Source organism: Alligator mississippiensis, chromosome 1 (genome assembly GCF_030867095.1).
Source record: "Alligator mississippiensis isolate rAllMis1 chromosome 1, rAllMis1, whole genome shotgun sequence".
Taxonomy (NCBI): domain Eukaryota; kingdom Metazoa; phylum Chordata; order Crocodylia; family Alligatoridae; genus Alligator; species Alligator mississippiensis.
The window spans coordinates 49,813,377-49,833,546 of NC_081824.1; the positions used below are offsets into that span (position 1 = coordinate 49,813,377).

General features: G+C 40.0%; 2 protein-coding genes across 4 annotated transcripts in view; one reads left to right on the forward strand and one right to left on the reverse strand.

The window, feature by feature from the left end:
- Positions 1-8,201, forward strand: part of GFRAL (GDNF family receptor alpha like) — a 59,584-nt gene extending 51,383 nt beyond the window's left edge. Inside the window, exons 9-10 of the mRNA XM_059727270.1 lie at positions 6,979-7,060; positions 7,903-8,201. Of these exons, the coding sequence (XP_059583253.1) occupies positions 6,979-7,060; positions 7,903-7,975 (155 nt within the window). The 3' untranslated portion in view covers positions 7,976-8,201. The remainder of the gene's footprint in view (positions 1-6,978; positions 7,061-7,902) is intronic.
- A 3,206-nt stretch (positions 8,202-11,407) lies between these two features.
- The window catches only part of HMGCLL1 (3-hydroxy-3-methylglutaryl-CoA lyase like 1), a 158,204-nt gene continuing 149,441 nt past the window's right edge, over positions 11,408-20,170 (reverse strand). For 2 of the 3 annotated variants that reach the window (XM_014605349.3, XM_019497054.2), the window contains one exon: positions 13,697-18,370. In XM_014605349.3, coding sequence (XP_014460835.1) covers positions 18,263-18,370 — 108 coding nt within the window. In that variant the 3' untranslated portion in view covers positions 13,697-18,262. Of the gene's footprint in view, positions 12,875-13,696; positions 18,371-20,170 lie in introns of those variants that run through there. The other variant, XM_019497033.2, reaches the window with a different exon arrangement.

Below are 20,170 nucleotides of genomic sequence, written 5' to 3' on the forward strand. Positions count from 1 at the left end.
TTGTAGCCCATTTAAGTTAATTGTTATTTAGTCCAGGGACAAGCTATGTGATTAAAGGGTTGTGCTGCTTTTCTTTTGCCCCAGGTTTTGACTTGGATTAACCAGAACTGAGACCTGAAAAAGGGCACTTTGAGCATGTCTACATGTGTACTTTTAATGCGCATTAGTCCAATTTAAGGTTTCATTAAGGAGTGTCTACATGTGCACACCCTTACTGTGCCTTTGAACTGGATAGTTAAAGGCTATTGGACCCTAAATTTGTTTTATGCAGATATCAATTTTATGTGTGAATTGTTAAATCTCATTAGCAGATGTGCAGACATGCTAATGCACATTAGTGCTGTGTGTGTCTATTGACTTGAGACTAACTTTAGTCCCAAGTCAGTCCACACACCTGCATTAATGTGCATCACCTTAATGCACATTAGGCTAATGTGCATTAATTTTAGGTGCATGTAAAAGCATGTGTAGACATGCCCACTATATCTGAAAGGTTATCTAAAATATCTTTCAGGAATAAAATTGCTCCTTAAAATAATATTCCCTCTCCCATGCTTCTCACATAAGACATGAAAAAATCAATGAGTCTTTGACTCTAAAGCATAAATGATGTTTGAAACTGGGATTAGGTCAGGTCCCTAAATCACTTAGGTATGTTTGAAATTTGTTTCCTAAACATGGATGAATGGTGAAGGCAGTGACTCTCCCTGTTCTATAATTACTGTTAAATAATAATGAAGGATGCTTATACAATACAAGTTCTATGTGAAGGCATAATAAGATTTATGCTGCTTCTTTATATTTGGAGCTGACAGCTAAGCAAGAAAAGTTGACAAAATTTCCACTGAGAAACTTTGAGAAAGAGAAGGATAATGCAATTATATTAATTTGAATAATGCTTCTTGTGCAGAGATAGGGAAAAGTGCATTTCTCTGACTTGCCATTGGCATATGGCACTGTGGATTTAAATGAAAATGTTTAGATCTCCTATTTACTCATATTCTTAAGTATTTGAAAGATCAGAGAGTTGAATTCCACAACTGCTCGAAAAACAAAGGCTCCAAAGTAAAAAGCAGGGTTTCTGGTCCTCTTCACTTGCTATGAAACATGCCTGTTTAAAAGTTGACTTAGTTTTACAGTCATTTCAAGTAAGATTGTAGCAGGCAGGCATAGAAAAAGCTAGACATTATATAGCAAAATATAACCAAACTATCATAAATGCAGACTAGATAAATTCCTGGCCTTATTTAAGAAAATGAAAGTTTTGTATTGATATCAATAGGGCAGGATCTCATTCCTTGTATCTACATTAAAAAAAGAAACCTTACAAAAAAACTTACTAATATAGTATTGCTATCTACCAACATACACACTTTGAGAAAATACATTTGCATCAGCTTGATTTTAACTTTAACCTATCCAAATTGGCCTCTATTCTTTTACAAATCTATAACATTTAAGTTATTCATGTTTGTGTACTATTTAATTGCAAAAATTATTCATGTATGAAGATAAGGATTTATGTTGATCAGTTCAGAGGATTGAGTGCAAAGGAATTTTTGTAAAATAAAGTTAAGAATACAGAAATCTTATCTCATTCCTGAGGAGTGTAATAAAATTGTGCTTCACCCAAAACTATTTAAATTAATCTTAGTTTCCTACTAATGTACAGAGTTATCAGTATTTTCCTAATGTGTGGTAATGCAGTGGTGAGTATCCAGATAAACAAGTAATTGGCATGGTTTATCTATAATTAGAGCAGATGTTGTGGGAGCTGAGATTAGTTCAGCTTCACTGACTTTAATTTGTAAATCAGAAAACATGGTACACCTCACTGTTTATAAATGTGAAAAAAACCCTGAGACAACCAGCTAAGAAACTCTCCTAAGTATTACTCTGAATTAATCTGCCTAATAAATATTCAGAAACATCCCAACATGTGCATGTATGTAAGTAACTTGATACACATATAATCCTGTTGGGGTTGTTCTGTCTCCTAGAACTACTCATGTCCTTTCCCAGCCTCCCCCTGTAGTCAGAGATCTCTTAGAGCTAACTCCACCTACACCTCCAGTATAGTGTGCAAGCCCACGCCATGCTTTCCTACTATCTATAGTGACAGAAGTTATAAAGGGACTAGTGAATGAATGACTCATAGCCGAAGTTGGAAATGTCAACCAGATTTACCATGCACATCAAACATAATACCATGTTACATATTGCACCCTTCTCCAGTCTATCAGTCCATTATGAATAAGATCAACACAAAAAGCAGCTTGAAACCCTCTGGGTCAAACTATGGGGCAGGGGGTGGAGGTGCAGTGAGAGAGATCTAACTGTTGGTGTATACTACAGACCACCAAACCAGGGGGAGGAGCTTGATCCGGAGTTCTCTCAAGAACTGGCAGAGGCTGCACGTACATGGGACATGGTTATCATGGGTGACTTAAATTACCCAGACATCTCTTGGGAGTAATGCTTGGCTAAGTCAAATCAGTTGCATTGCTTCCTGACCTGTACCTAAGAGCCCTACCTGATGGGCCAACCAGAGGTAATGCTCTACTAGACTTGGTCTTGGCCAAAGGAGATGATCTGGTGAGCGACTTGAATATAGAAGGTGACAGCGACTGTGAAACCATCGTGTTCACTGTCCATCACAAGGCAAGCAAATCAGCTAGCAGGGTCAAAGTTTTGGACTTCAAAAAAGTGAATTTCAGTAGGCTTAGAGCAATAGTAGGGGAAGTGCTGTGGGACCAGGGACCAAAGGTGAAAAGAGTTCATGAAGAGTGGTCATTCCTCAAGGACACAATTCTCAAATCACAAAAGAAGTTTGTTCCCATGTGGAGGAAAGGTAGCAGAAGGGCTGGTAACCTCTCTTGGCTTAATAGGGATATCATGGTCCTCTTGAAAAAGAAGAAAGAGGCATACAAACAATGGAAGCTTGGGGCAGTCCCCAAGAAGGACTATACAACAACAGCTGCACTTGTAGGGAGAAGATTAGAAAGGCTAAGGCGGCAACTGAATTTAAACTAGCAACATGAATCAAGGACAATAAGAAGTCCTTCTTTAGGTATGTAGGGAACAGGAGGAAAACAAATGGAAGTGTGGGACCATTGTTTAACAACTCAGGACAGCTGGTTACTAACACTCAGGAGAAAACTGAATTCCTGAATGACTACTTACAGGGGTGTAGGTTGTAGCCGTGTTGATCTAAGGATATAGGCAGACAAGGTACTTTGGGTGAATCTGATATCTTTTATTAAACCAACTTAAATAGTTGAAAAAGAATTAATTAATTTTTTCCAACTATTTAAGTTGGTCTTATAAAAGATATCAGATTCACCCAAAGAACCTTGTCTGAATGACTACTTTGCTTCAGTATTTCACTGGACTAAAGGGAAAATCATACTAGATAAGGTTCAGAATGATCATGGTGGGAATAACTGCCTCCCTACTGTTAACAGTGAGCTGATGCGTGATCAGTTAGAAAAGTTAGACTTTTATAAGTCAGTCATCTGAGAGTGCTGAAGGAGCTGGCTGAAGTCATCATGGGAGCTCTGGCAAAAAATTTTCAAAACTAATGGTGCTCAGGAGAGGTCCCTGAAGACTGGAAAAGGGCCAATGTTGCACCCATCTTCAAGAAGGGGAGGAGAGAAGACCTGGGCAACTACAGGCCAATTAGTCTTACTTCTATCCCAGGGAAAATCCTGAAACAATTCATTAAGGAGTCTGTGCAATATGCTTGCAGGAGGTGGGATACTGAATGACAGCCAGCATGGCTTCATCATGGGCAGGTCTTGTCTTACCAATCTCATCTCCTTCTATGACCAGGTAACTTGCCACTTGGATAAGAGAGAAGAGGTCAACATTATATACCTATACTTCCAAAAGGCCTTTGATCTGGTATCCCATGATGTTCTCATAGGAAAGTTGGAGGGTTATGGGCTTAACTGCTCAACAGTTGGGTGGATAGGGAGTTGGATGCGAGGTAGGACCCAGAGAGTTCAAATGAATGAATCTGTGTCATCCTGGCAAGAAGTGGCCAGTGGTGTGCCTTAGGGGTCCAGTTCTGGGCACTGCACTTCAACAAGGACGCAGAAAAGCTTGAGAGATTCCAGAAAAGGGCCGCCCATATGATCAGAGACTTGCATGGCAAGCTGTATGAGGAAAGACTGAGGGATCTGGGACTCTTCAGCCTGAAAAAAAAAGGCTGAGAAAGGACTTGGTAGCAGCTCACTGCTACATCAGAGGTGTACATCAAGGGCTCAGTGAACAACTATTCACCAGGAGATTGAACAATCTCCTCACTGGGGTCACCGGACCCCATTTGTCTTCCCTGCCTAGTGCAGGGGGGCTGGACCCGATGATTTTGTGAGGTCCCTTCCAGCCCCTTACAATTTATGAACCTATGAAACACCAATACCGTACCTGATAAAGAACAAGCCTCTTGCAGTTTTGCCTTCCATAAATCAGTCATGATTGGTTTTAAAGCCTCAGGCCATGTGTAGACGAAATGAGGGGCATGTGTGCACAACACTTTAAAGCAGGCTAAATGCTTTTGCACTGCGTTAATGGTGTCGGTGTTTGCACGCCTCAGCGGTGTATTGCACATTAATTCCAGCTGCTTGTAGGAAATTCGGCAGCATAATGCACCTTAAATAACTTGGGGTGCAGCAGACTAAAACTCCTCCATGTTTCAGTTTGCTGCCCCTACAGCCATGGATAGAAACACTGGGCTCCATGCAGCTCCGTAGCTCTGCAGGCATTCTGGCAGCAGCCCGGGAAGACAGGCTCTGCCCAAGAAAAGCAGCAAGCCTGATCAATTTCCCCCCACCCCTGGAGCCTACCTGCCTGCCTGAGTTGTGCAGGGGCCCAGTGCTTCCCTCCATGGCTGTGGTGCCCCCCGGGACTGCCTGAGGCAGGTGCCTGAGGGTGGGTACCATCTGGGGGGCCCGCAGCTGCCACAGAGGGAAGCACCAGCCCCTACCGCAGCCCAAGAACTACTCTGCCCGCTGGCAGCTCATCCTCCCCTCCCTGCTGCCAGAAAGGCAGGTAAGTCGGGTGTGTGCATGACACAGGGGTTTAATCGACCCTACATTGAAGCAACATTTTTAAAACCCACCACTTCAATTTATGGCTCCTGTTTCATCTACACACACCCTCAGCTCCTGTAGTCTTGTCAAATATGCAAAACCTTCAGCTTTAATCATTAAGAAAAAAGATGGACATTTCAGGAAAACACTGAAATGTGACTAGAGTATATTTGAAAAGTCCAGAATTGATTAATTTCCTAGTGCATTCTTTGTAAGAAACCTCATGGTTTTTAATGGGGCTGACATAATTTTGTAAAGCTTCAGATTAGCAATAGCAAACAGCAATAGCAAACACAGGCTATTGCAGTTCTTCATGCAGCCAAGCCCTTAATTTTCATACACATAAAATTCATTCTTGATCTAAGAAACCTTTTGTTATAAAGTATTGTCATGTTGTACATTATGATGAAAAATCTTGATTTCAGCAAATTAGTATGTTCCAATAGTAATTCATTTTATTAAAAAAAAATTGTAACCTGTTCTAATTTGAAGCATATAAATAGTCCCATTAACTTGTACTTCAGTGATATGCTGGAAGAAGACTCAAGAGAATGAGATAATGCCAAGACACAGGTTCTGAATAAATAGTGCCTTGGTGAGAGCTCCTGAATTCTTTTATAGCAATATGGTCCCAAATCAATTGCTGCTGCAATTGTGAAATGTCCAAAGGAGAAGCTGGCCACTTAAGTCAACACTTCTCAACTGGGGTGGCACAACAGTCTGGAGTGCCAAGATACCCTTCCAGACATTGGTGATATGCTCCACACACCTCCTGCAGAGGCAGATCAGGAAATAGCTGCAGCTGGAGCACATAGTCCTCCTGAAGCACTGCCTGGTCCAACTTCACATGCTTCTCCTGAAACCAGTGGTGCATCAGGCATGTGGGACTGTCCCACACCCCTGTGTTTTCAGGAGGAGTCTGTGGGGTTGGACTGGGAAGGGCTGTGGCAGAAGCATGTGTTCTGGCCAGAGCCCTTTGGACTAACCCTCTGGAGAGTGCAGGCTGGCCTGCAGCGCTATTGCCTTGCTCACCTGGAGGGGTCAGGATGGGCTGAAGCAGATCTTTCTACTGCCCAGGCACAGGAGCTGGGTACAGGAACACACAGGACAGGTAAGACCACACTCCCCCATCCCTGCACCAACACACCTCAGGGGCACAGGGGAGTTTTGCTCCAGGAACAAAACTTTTTAGTTACCCCTCTGCTCCTGCCAGTTTTAGGTTTATCAGAAAACCCAAATACAGGCAGAAGCACATGGTAGCACACTGGTTCAGAAGCACTAATGTGAGTGGAGGCAGCACAACAGGGGTCCTCACCCATCAGTGCTGCCAATTGAAAAAAAGTTGTGGAGGGGAACCCCGACTCTAAAAATGGTTGTAAACCATTGCCTGAAGCAGACAGTTACGTAAGTCCTAGGGCCATTTGTTTTTTATAGATTAGAACCAAAACCTTCAGATCAACCTGAAAACAAACTGGTAGTCAGTACAGAACAATGCACAGAGCTGTACTGTGTTGGTTAAATTAAACTCTACTTAATATACAAAAAGACAAATCCATTCAATGTCAGATGTCCTCATGGGGTTAAGCTACTGGTCATATATATAATGGCGAATGTATATATACAAAATACTCCTGGGGTGATTATTTGCCAGCTGATAATAAGGTTGTTCTGCAAATTTTTGTAGCAACAGGGGAAGAAGGGGTGGAACATTATTTTGTTGGTGCATCATCAAGCTAACAGTGTTTAGTCCTATTTTTTTTTTAGTTGTACAATTTTCAGGTGGATTGCTGATTTAACCTAATTATACATTCCCACTTAGGCCATGAACTTGCCTATTATACCTAAAGAAATTCATTTTTAATGCATTTTTCTGTGTTATTTGTAGGTGAAACAATCCACATTATTGCATATACCTCCTGCATAATACTAATCTTGGGAATTGTCATGTTGGCTCTACTTAAGACCAGGTAATTTGATAGTTACAAATCTCTGGTGCTAGGAAATTGGAATAATAATTCTCCTTTACACTTTGATCTAGTTTGTTTAAAATAAAATTCAGTGATGGAATGGACTGGCCCTATTGGTATCCACTCTCTATTTCAGAGGAAGAATGCTAAGCATGGAAAGCTATTTTAGCCACAATTCAGTGGCCTAATACTGTAGTACTTAGTAAGAAGAACCCGATTCTCCCCTGGGCTTTGTTTTTCAGCTTCTCATCACAGATGAGAGTTAAACCTGAATCCAAAATGTTGGAGAGAGCTGGATTATTCCCCTGCTTTTCTAGGGAGCCAGATCACTCATGCACAGTTTGAAGAACATGCCCCTTTTTGTGGAAACAAAGCAGAAATTTGCACTGACTTTATCAATTGAACAAATAATATTTTTGTTTGTTATATTTTAAAGATAAAAAAGTAAAAAAAATAACCCCAAGCCCTAAAACATATGTACATATGTATTGGGCCAAAATAAATAGTAAGCCTTCAGGAACTCCATTATGAGCTGATAAGGAATAGAACATTACCCCCAAGAGATAAAATGATCAGGCACTGAGCCAAATTTCATTATTAAATTCAAAATCAAAGATGAAAAAGAAATCTCGTAGAAAGATGTTGTAGGCAAACATTATCTTAGCATTCTAGGTTTGTTGCGAGTGGGGCCCATCCACCTCAAAGTTTATTATAAATAGAAGGGATGACATTCTGATCCAGCTGAAGCCAGTGGAAGTTTTGACACTGACTTCTGTGAAGTCATGGCATCACCTAAAACCTGAAGTATGACTGTTAAACCAATGCACACTCTTTGTTTTCAGAGCCTGCAGAACAACATATCAGTCAAGACATACGTCTCCTGACCATTCATCTGAGACTTTTGGGATCCATTAGCAGGCATTAGAGAATCAACTGCATTGGTAGCCCTTTTAAGACTACCTTTGGTGAAGCACCTACTGTACATTTACAATAATAAAATGTATTTTACAACATCTAGCAAGCTATGGGATTCCATGTCTGAAAGTATGAATGATTTTATATTGAATTACATATGTACAACATTTAACAAATATACAAATGTTAAAACTGAGCACTCCCTCTTTCTCACCTGTGTCATTGCTATATCCTGTGCTATATATATATTTCATCTTTAGATTATCAGTTTATTGTATACAACATGAAATTGGGCTTGCCAGGTGGCAAACATTTTTACCAAACCTTACCAATATGCATCCTGTGTTAGCCATATACCACCAAGAGAGGGGGAAAACTTTTAAAGAAATGTTTCAGGGTGTTTTTAACAATCTGCAGGTTCCTGCAGGTTTGGAACACAAGTTGCAGTGGGGATGAATGGGAAGATAACACCAGGAACCTCTATGTGCTTGGAGAATTTTACAATAGCTCTGAGCAACATGCTGCACCTCATGGCTACGAGCAGCAGCACTGAACTCACATAGCTCTTTTAATAAAGATCCCATCCAAATGGAGTCCCTTTATTATTGCAAAGAGTTCTGTGCATGAAACAAAACCTAGGGATGATACCCCTTTTTTGTACCTCCATGCCAGACTCCTTTAGTAAAAGGAGTAAAAATGTCCAGACCTAGAGAAAGAGAGAAATTAGTCGCAAACATATATTGGAAAAGTCTAGTCTTCATATAAAGTAGTCTTTGTTTCTGTAATAGCAGTGAGATTTTGAAAGTTCCACCCACAGGACTTGAAACTGAAAATTGAAAATCTTCACTAATCTTGGGCCCTGTAGCTCCTATTCTGGCATTCATAGGCAACACAGTACCACTTACATCTACACACTAAACGGTGACAAAATCATTTGTTTTTATAGTCGATGACTTTTTTTTTTTTTTTTTAAATTGCAGCTTCTTGAAGCTGCCAAGGTAGAATGAACTAGTTCCTGAAAAGATGGATAAGTAGGCAGAGTATAGATGAGGTTTCCAAAGGTGTAAGATAAATGCATTTCATTACACCTCTGCAATTTATCACCTGGATAAACGGACCTGATTAGGAAGGTTTTGCTGAAGTGTTTTTGATGGATAATTGGTCTATGCAGCATCAACATTTTATGTGGGAAAAATTCAATTTTGCTAAAATTGGGTCATTTTAAATCTGAACATTTTGTTTCTACATAATCTCAGATGAGTGGTCTATTAGATGGCTGAACTGCATTTACTTTGTTGCTTTCCTTCTCTGGCCGAATAAATCTTGCATGATTTGATATTTACTGAACATTTTCAGTAGGAGGGATAGGCAGTGACCTACTCTGCCCATCTTGACTATCCTGTGGGAGATGTGGGTGTGACCCCTATGAGGCTGAGGAATGAACAGAACCCAGATCTCCCACATTCTGAGAGAGTGCTTTAATCATTAGATTGTAGATACACAAACAGGAAAATAAAATGATTGGAAAGGTTGTTAATTTGCAAACTAAAAGGCAGTCCTAAATCAAAAGACTATCCTAAATATCAGCCACAGTGTTGTTATTATATATGTGCCCTGTTAACTTTATACGTACACTCACCCACACCATGATACATATAGGTGAGATTAACTTTATGGGCATTCTCAGATGTGGGGAAAAAAAGAAAAAAATGCCCTTTACTGGAAGAAGCAGCTCATTAATTCAACCTGGCTCCACAGCATCTGTATAGATCAATATATAGATTTAATCAGCTATTAAATAAAAGTGCCATAAAAGCCTTGCTGAAGCATCTAATCTATACAGACATTGGGTGAGCTGGGTCCCTTGGGTGGACTTAGAAGACCCTCTTCTGGGCATGCACTGAGCTCAGTGCAGGGGCACGTTACATTTAAAGCACCTTTTTTTTATGTCTGTAAGCAGCCTATATGTATATTTTTAATATATTCCATAACATATAATAATGTATGTCATGTCTGTCTATTTCTCTACATACACACTACTAGTGTTAAAAATAATATTTCCTTATCTTAGTAACAGAATATTAGGGGGCTGGTTTCCAATCTGATTTTAGAAGCACAAAAATAAAGCTGAGCAGTTTGTGTTGCAAAGGCAGCAGGGATACATTTACATTCAGATTTAAAACATCTCAATATACTCAATATACTCAAATAAAAGAAACACTTCTAGTATTGTTTATGTTTACAGTTTTAAACCACCTAAGTTTAGGTTCTAAAGCAGCCTGAAAATGTTCTTTTCTGTTTTTTCAGTTTATTCTAAATGGTTACTAACAAGTTGAATGGATATTGAATTTATTTTATAATGATTGGGTTAGTTGGATTGAGTGTTAATTAGTGCTGTTTTAAATGCTTAATGTTAATCTATAGTACCTCCACAATATGTGCATGAAGCTTTTTTGGGCTTTGCATAGGTGAGAGTGGCAAGATGTGATTTCCCATTAGAGATACAATTCTCAATTAGCATAACTTGATCTCAATGGATCTACATTAACCTATTCCTATGTAGGAACTCCCCTCATGTTTGTTTGGCCGTGGCAGAGGATATTTGTAGAAATATTCTACTTTTTTCCCCCTTGATTAGATAATCACTCTGGTTTTAGGACAGAAAGGTCTCTTTTCCCATGTATTGAATTAAGTGGAAAACTTCTTGTTGAGTACAAAGGAGGAAGGATAAAATACCTCAGCAATAACTTACAGTTCTTGTGGTCTATGTTACCTGCTTTCTAAAGGTAGGCAACCTATTAAGAGTTTCCAGTCTTAAATAAGAGAAGTGGCTATGGAGAAAATTTGTCCTTTCCAGGTTAAGTGGTGTATGAACCCTAGAATCCTACAAACTAGTCCAATTCTACCAAATTAAACAGTTGTTGTCCTTCATTTTCCTTAGAGATATTTTCTTATAATCTTTATATATTATTTTTTGTTAGAATACTTAGGGGAAAAAAATTTGGTCCTGATTATTTTCTGCAAGTGGGTTATCTTGCGTTTCAGAGAGTACATCTACCCCTGCTATTAAGGCAACACATTAAACAGCATTTACAATAATGTTGCATTTTTTTCATGGCTTTTTTTTGTTTTGTTTTGCTACTGTGATTTCCCAATAGCAATTTTTGCCCCTACATGGCAAATTTGCAGTGTGGGGCATGTTTTAATGCACCAGGCCTGAAGTTCATGGTGCAGCAAAGAGGTCTGAGGTGCTGCAAACCACGTGTGCCTGCGTAGCTGGATCTGGCCAGGGAGTAGAATCCGTGTTAAAGATGCACTATGTTTTTTCCATGTAAAGTTGCATTGGGAAGTAAATATTCTTTAATAAAGACTGACAAAAAAAGGAAAATCAGAAGCTTATATTACTACATTGCCTAAAGGCATCAGGACTCATAGTAGAGGTGATATCTTTTATTAGACCAACAAGATTTTTGTAAAAAATGTCTTTAATTGCAAGGTTTTGGACACAAACACCCTTTATCAAGCATTGGAGAAAAGATTGTAAAATTCTCCTGGGTAGAAATGAAAGTTTACATTTCATAGGATTTCACAGAGCAGTGAGTAGATTACCTAAAGTTACTTTTTCTATAATAGATAGATAGATAGATAGATAGATAGATAGATAGATAGATAGATAGCTAGCCAATTAAAACCACAGCCAACTATCAGGCAGTCTTGTCAGCCTTAGACACTTGAAGCAGTTTAAAATATTTTACATTATTTTTTAATAAATATAAGTGTATTATTGTTTTCTGTACCGGGGCCCAGCAGTAGGCTTGAATAATGATACATTGTTGTTATTGCTGTGAAGTGTGCTATGTCCTTCACCGACTTGTAGAAAATCACATTCCTTCCTGAAGAGTTGTACAGAAGGCTAGAATAGCCTTAGCTAGGATAGGCTATAGCCTGGTGGTTAAGGGTAGTTTACTGGAAAAGTAGGAGGTATAGATTTGAATCCCTTCATACTGAAAATGGAATCCAGGTCTCACATTTTCTTTGAGAGTGTTCAAATTAATGGACTGCTATAAAACAGGTGAAACTTAGACATGGTCACAGATGGTGGTGGTTTTAAAGAGTGAGCCCTGCTTAGTCCTTTCAAAGAATAGGTGCTTATCTTCAGAAAGGGTTTCAGTTGTGGATTCCAAGTAGGTGAAGCCACCAACATACTTAACCATGGGACGGGGGTCAATATTTTGTACAAACTGGGTCTAGGTAGCTCCCTGCTTAGTGCCATCTGTTTTGGATTTTATCTTGCCTGTCTTTCCTTGCAGACAGCTGAAACCCTCACAAGGATCTGGATTCCACTTTCTGGGACGAGCTCCTAGAAGTTAGGCATGGCGGTGTCTAATTCTTGGGTGCTTATCTCCGTTATTGGATCTAGCCCTTAATGCTTAGTTAATGGAGGGAAGAAGTATGTTTCTATAGTTACTTTAGAAGAGATTCATCAGTTATGTATCATGTTCCATATAAGTAGATTGGAACAACTGATAAAAAGGTAATCACAAACAAATGCACTTAGAATGTTTTACACTGTAACAAAGTAAATGGTAGAGTGTGCGACTGAGTGACAGCTGATATTTACCAACGCCTTATGTGTGACTTGGTAACCAGAGTTGCGGAATAATATATGTTGCAACATATTAGCATATCTGTTTGAGTAAACATTAGATATGTTTAATGTCATCTTTTAAGATCAATGCCACATAAAGCAAAATCATACCTTTTTAACCACTCCAATGTATAGGCAATAGTTCCTTAGTGAATGCATCAGATCTCTGTAAACTGATTCACAGGACTACATTAACTTTGGCTTTAGTTCTTCTACTTGTTGGACAATATGTTTCAGGAAGGCAGATGTCTCTGAAAGGAGACATAGGGAAAAATATTTCCCCTTTAGTAATATACAATAACTAAAATCAGGCAAGCATTTTAACAACTCAAGAATGGGAAATCAAATATCTTTTAGGAATAATTCTTTAATTTGATTTTCTAACTTCACACATCTAAACAGTTCAAATCACTTTATGAGTATTTATTAATTAAGCCTTGTAGTGCCACATAAACAAAAATGAATATTATCCCATTTTTGATGAAGGTAAATTGAGGCAGCCTGATGTGTTTCACAATGAGGCAATGGCAGAGTTGGGAACCCTACCTCCCAAATCTTAGATCTAAGCACTAGGTCACACTGCTTCCCTTTAAAATAAGCTTCTGAAACATTAAGTAAATCTTAAATATTCACTACCTGGATTTGGCTCTTTTCAATAAAATAGACCAACAGCGTAGTAATTGTAACCCAGTTTTCAACCTTCCTATTCTGAGGCTCCTTAGTCCAATAATAACAAGTTTTCAGATCCCCTTCCCTGTAGTTATCATCAAAGGAAAGGAAATCACAACTGCTCTGAACTTGTTCAAACAAGTATTTAGAGCCTAAGCACTCATATGCCTGAACTTCGTTCTTTTGAAGCAGGATTTACTCTTTTCCTTTAATCAATGCCAGTAATGACCAGGTAGATAATGTTCACCTTTTATGTAACAGCTTAATGATTAGAGGGGAATCTCTGCCAGCTCCAGGTGGCTTGCCCTTGGGTTGTGAAAGAAATTTTAGGTCCCTCTTTCCATAGAATGGTTTACCATGGATTATCATTCACCTTGAGATTGTTCTCTCACACAGGCAATCAGTAAGGAGACAAAACAAAAGGATTTATTATACAGGAGAAAAGTATACAAGAAAACTGACCATAAAGTTTGGAAACAGAACAAAAAAGACAAGTAAAGTGTCTTAACCTCTCATCAGGCTACCACCTACCCCTGTGAGGGTGCTGCAAGTATTTGTAAGGATCAGCCTTCCTGCTGATCCTGCCATCCATGACCACTGAGGACTTGGACTCTCCCCAAGCCTAAAATAACTTAAAGACCCTCCCTCCCCAATCTGTCTCCAAGATATCTCCCTAGATACCTCCCAGCCAACCCACATCAGCAACATTGCTCTTCTTGATATTTCTTTCCTGTGAAGATAGCTGGAATTCCTCTAGCTGATGGCCCATCACTCTGAAATGCCTTAGCTATTGTGGGGTTGTTTTTTACCATTACAGACAGATAATACATTGGGTATCCATCACAGCAGTTGCCCCTTCTGATGTTGATTGGGAGTGACAATTGTCCTTGCCCTAGTAACTAAATGCCAAGAGATATTTAGTAGCTGAGGTGTAGGGTGCTTTTTCAGTGAGTGAGATTGGGGGGGGGGGAGGGGACAGAGCAGGGAAATTATGCTGGTTACTTGAAAATTTGTGGGAGAGGGAGAAGAATATTAGTCTTATCTTCCTGGGATGTCCTCATTTGAGTGGCAGCAGTAGCTGCTGCTGTAGCAGGACAGACTTGGGCTGCTGATGCTGAAGAATTGGCAGAAGTGTAGATTCCCCATGGTCTGCTGCTGGTGCCCTGTTGGTACCAACTACCAGGGGCAGGGCTGTGCCCCTATGGCAAAGCTTCTGTCAGGGTATCATTTCACAATCCTACCCAAGATAGACGGTTGGTCATGGGGCTGCACCTGCTTGGCTCCTATGCCTGGTAGCAGTGCAGGGCTTCCCCTGCCATGACAAAGACCCCTGGGTAGAGGAGGCCATAATGGCGTCCCCTATATGTCAGCATCCAGGGCTGGTACTCCACTTAACTACTCCTAATTATGCTACTGCATAGCAATTTTGCCTATCCACAAGTATACATTCCTCATTTCTTTGGGCTATAGAATGTCCCAAATTGTAAATATATATACAGACAGCATAACATGATCTATACAATGATAAAAGCAACATAAATGGATACAGGATAATATTGGCTTTCCAGTGAGACTATGCACATTATATCAGTAAACCAAACATAAACAAACCTGTAAGACACCCCCTAAAGCCCTTGAATAATAGGAGGTTTGTGACATCTGGATACCTCAGAGGCAAGAAATGTTGGTTGCAACCCTTCCTGCTAAGAGGGGAGACAATGTCTGCCAGTTCCTGGACATGGACTGTAACCACTAGGATACTATAGAACAGGTATGTAGACACTTTTTTATTCAAGTTGTAGTTACATTTTGTGCAGCCTAATCCCGTTAGTGTGTGGTAGGTAATAGGCCTGTGCAAAGTGGCTAGTATTTACTTTGGATTCAGATTCAGCTGATTCAGGGGACAGCGATTCAATTCGGTGATTCTAATCACTGTACTGAATTGATTTGGCTGAATCTGATTCAGAGATTTGGCCACTGTCGAATCATCTGAATCTCCAAATTGAACAGGCCCCATCCCCTGTCTACTCTCCCAGCCCCATCAATGGCTGTCCCACCTGGCCCAAGCATCCCAGCACTTAAACAAAAACAAAAAAAAGCTGGTGAGTGCGAGGCTTTTTTTTAAGTGCTGGGGCTCGGCAGCATACCCATAGGTGGGGCTGGGTGAGCAAGCAGGGGATGGGGCCTGGTGGGGGTCCCCCCATAGTCCCCTCCTGCCACCTCCAGCCCCCCCTCCCCTTACTTACCAGCATGGAGTCCAGGTCCAACTCCCTGCGGCGACAAGTGGAGACTGCCTGAATCTCCAAATCTCTCTGAAGCTCTCCAAATCTTTCCAAATCAATTTGGAGGCTTCACATCAATTCAAACCAGTTTATTGGTCTCCTGATTTGATTCAGATTCAGAGATTTGGCTGCCAAATCAAGCCAAATCTCCTCCAAATTGAATCAGCAATGGAAGCTTCATGCAGGCCTAGTAGGTAACTTCTCACTGTCCCCTAAGAAAGGCCAGTTCAGCAACGGAAGTAGAAAAATGTCTAGATTCTAGATTCCTATCTGGGGTTAGATATAAGCTAGGCAGGGTCAGTTTTTAGAAGAAATAAAAAATAAGGCACCAAGGGAATTTTTAACTCAAACTAAAAGTCACCTAGTAAATTTAGTTGCTTCCAGGATAAGTGGCAGCTGAGCGGGGATGTTCTGAGTCACAACATTGGACTTAGATGTAAGGTTAAAGTCCTTGATTCCCAATTGACCAAGTAGCTGTCTCAGCTGGGTTCAGAGAAAGGCAGTCTTTGTTAGTCATCCATTTGGCTCCATCCTAGCATCAATTAATGCTGTGCAACATATCAGGCTTCTAGTCTGTAAGCAGCTCCAACTCTTTGGCTCCCATTACATAGTTTGGCTTCTTGGGCTCTAGGTTCTGACCTTACTATTGTCTCCCTGTTTCTTGACTTTGATCATCTCTCAGATTCAGGATTCCAGTTCCTGACACTGGTTTGTTTTATGGTTTCCAGTTTCTGACTCTAGGACTTTAGCCTTATCTTCTGGTTACAGAGCACTTACCTACTAATAGACTCAAATTCACTTTTTTCCTGTCCGATGACATTTGAACCTACATTTCCCATGAAAATGCCCTACCAACCAGGCTGAAGAATATTTTGAGGTAAGAACAGTGCCCTCTCAGTCTCTCTTGTGGCACTTATTTCGTTTGTCTTATATAACAGTGGTTTTCAACCTGTGGTCCACAGACCCCTGGGGTCCACAGTCTATATCTAAGAGGTCCACAAAAAATGACTATGATCAGTCAAGAGTATGTGAATACTCATACTTACAATTCACCTTCATTCAATTTTGGGGGGGTCTGTGAATGAAAAAAGTTTAAAACTACTGTTATAAGGTATATTAATTCTAAGGATGGAGAATAAGGGACAGCACGTGGAAGATGTGGGGTCCATATCCTGTACAACTAATATATCCCTATTTTTCATGAAATATTCACTAAACCAAGAATTAGAAACCTGGCTCCTTGCCCCAAGTGGGTACCCTAACCACTAGGCCATAGAATCATGAATACTCTCATGTCTGATCGGCAGTCTCCATTTCTCATTATTTGCCCCTTGAGAATGGCAAACTGGAAATGTATAATTTGGATGATATTTTTACTGTCATCACAGTACAGATTGAATGTGTTTAGTCTTCATTTCTGAGTTACTGAGTAAGCCTGGTTTGAGTCTCTAGCTACACAAATCCTAAACTGCAATCCAGGTGTACAGGATAAGAAAAGCTGATTTGGGATTTTTAAAGTCAGCCTAAGATTGAACTGTAACTCGGCAGAGTTAGGCTTCAAAAAACCAACAGATATAAAAAAAAATACTAAAGATTCAGCCTGAAACTTGATAGTATTGTTACAGATTATTTGAATATAGAATTAACAAAACTCCTATTTAAATTGTTCATTACTTAGCTTTGTGTAGTAATTCACATAGCTTGTTATTACACACAGGCATTGTAAGATACAATATCATCCCTTTTGAGCTTAGTTATAGATGATTCTTTCTGTGTAAGCTAGTCAGGCATGGTCTTCAACATCCTCACAAATAGTGTTTTTATTCTAAGTGATAAGTGATAATCTAGATTATAGATGAAAATGTGAAACTGGTAAATGTGGCCATTGCACAAAAATCCAAACATCCCACCATATTATGCTAAATATTGTATGTAAATGCCAACTTCTGCTAACTACCTGATTTGATTTTTAATATAAGTGTTGAAAGAGGCAATTATAGTGAATGTAATGTATGAAACAAATAAGGGAGATTGCAATAGATTTGAATATGGCATACTGCCATTCACCACAAACTCTTGGAGCTAGATAAAGACATTCATATTCTTAACAGATGTTAACCACAGTAAAAATACAAAAGTGTTATTATTAAAAACTTCTATGGCATATTTGGATTTGGTTCTCATGTTCATAACACAATTGACTTGGCAAATAAAGTGCAGAGATGCAAGGAAATAAAACTCATTATGGCAAGACCACACACAATGTGGGATCTCATATACTACTGCAAATATTTGTACTAAACTAAAAGTCAGCTTGATTAAAAATTAACAATGCATTCACTTGTTCTGGAACTCTGTAATCAATCAAGTGAGTTAAAAGGCTATTTAATTAAACAGTAAGATGCCCAGAAGTATATATATCTTTTTTCATCTTAAAAGCATCAAGAATGGGTTTGTATTGGAGGACAATTTATTTCTTGTTTGCAATGTTGTGTTGTTTCCTAAAGAGAACATATGACAAGACATTGAATTATATTCACATGCAGCTATCTTTTCCATAATAAGATTCTGTGCCTTGGTTGTATTTTTCCTGTACTGAAATAGTTTTACAATTGATTTTCCTTTTGCAAATGTTCTTAGGCAAGAGAAATGACAAGAGCAATTAATTTGCAGAAAGGAACCCATCATTTACAGTTCAAAAACAGAGGAAGCTTGTGCAACTTTAGAATTTGTTTTCCTGCTTAAAGCTGTGCAGATGAAGTTCCCAGCTTCTATCACCTTATAAAGATTCACTCCCTAAAACATGAAGGGGGAAAAGATGTTATTAATGAAAGCATAAAAATATACATATTGAAACTGCTTATGCCACTCTTGAGCTTACCTACAGGTTTGTAATTTTCACAAGAGTGGAGGAAGTGGGTTAATAATATATCTCAACACTTGAGACATTTGAAATATAATAGCTACATAATGCATGCAACTATGTTTGTAAAAAATCACATTGACAGATCAGGAAAACTAGATGGATTTACCAAGTAACTGATCATTTATAGCAATTAGAAAGTTGTATTTTGTACCAATATAATGAATATCCGTTCTTCCATGGAAACTATCACTCCAGTAGAAAAGTATAATTTATATTACTATTGCATCCAGGTACAGAATCACAACTGAGTGATCAGTGGAATAAGGTTCCTGACCAAAAAGAAAAAGGTTTCCTGCTAACCTACCATTCTCATGACACATTCACACCCTGTTAAGTTTCAGACTTAGACAAAGGCATAACAAGCAGGGCTTGTGCTTGCAGGAAAGCTTGGGGGTATGGTTTTGAAAGAAGGGGCCAGGGGGGGCTCAGACTCAAACAGTCTCCAGCTGCACTGCTGTTGCTTCTGCCATTGCCACATGCTGTGCTCACCCCAGCTCTTATTTTTAAAGCAGCAACAGCATGGCGTCCATGAACTCACCTGCTGCTGCAAGAGCAATGACATGGGGCTACTCTTGCTGTTGGGGTATGGGGGCGCGGCCGATTTTGATGCCCCTTCTCAGTTGGCAACAGGGCCAATGCTCCAACACCCCTAGTTAAGCTACTGGAGCTAGACCCAAAAAGGAGTTAAACATTTAGTATTTAAAGCAAAATCAAGAATTTGTTTATGTAGTTGTCACTGGTGGCACCAACCTGGCGTGCTGGTGCTGATATATTGTGTAATAACCTCATTGGTGAAGTACTCACACAGGAAGTGTGAGACCTGGGTTAAATTTCTCATTCAGCCTGCAGAGGCTCAAACCCACCCTCAGGAGAACATTCTACCACTGGGATATAGACTATTCTGAGCAGAAGTGTACTGCCCCCCTCCTGTTGAAGGCCATTGTGAAGCAGCAAGTGCAAAAGTCGTTGAGTCAAAGAGAGAAAGCACAGAAAGCACATGCCTCTGTAGCCCAGACATCAAGATATTCATCTTGGAGAAGGACATTGTAGTTCTGGCCTCTGATGGCAGGACATATTTTGCATTTTATCCAATAAACTTTTTCATGTGCAATGCATGCTTTGACAGACACCATGTGTCCCTTATCAAGTATACTAAGGTTATGCTTCCTCTTGTGCACTTACACCTTTCTCCTACTCACCATAAGGTTATGATATAAAAGGTAAGTATTGCCACCATGTCTTCTGTTCATGGCCTTGCTTAAAGGGAAAGCAGTTGCAGCTACGCTTTCTACATTTTCAGCATGCAGGAAGTGTGCTCTGAGCATGCCTACTGGATCAAGCCTCCTGAGGTACGGGTGTCAAACTCAAACTGGTTGAAGGGTTGCATTCCCTCCTTCTCAAGCACCCAAGGGCCACACCCTGGCTCATGCACTGGCAGCCTCAGAAGCAACAGGCAAAAGCTCTGCCATCAGTGCTGGGGCTTCTTGTGACAGCAGATAGCACCCTTCGGGGGGTTGTGTGTATGCGTGTGTGTGTGGGGGGGGGAGAGAGAGACCCTGCACCACCATGGCCAGAATTGGAGCTCTAGGGCTTTGTCCAGGCTTCCTGCAGTGGCAAACAGTGCCCCACTGAAAGCTGAGGCCTGGGCAACCTGAGTAACAAAGTAGGCA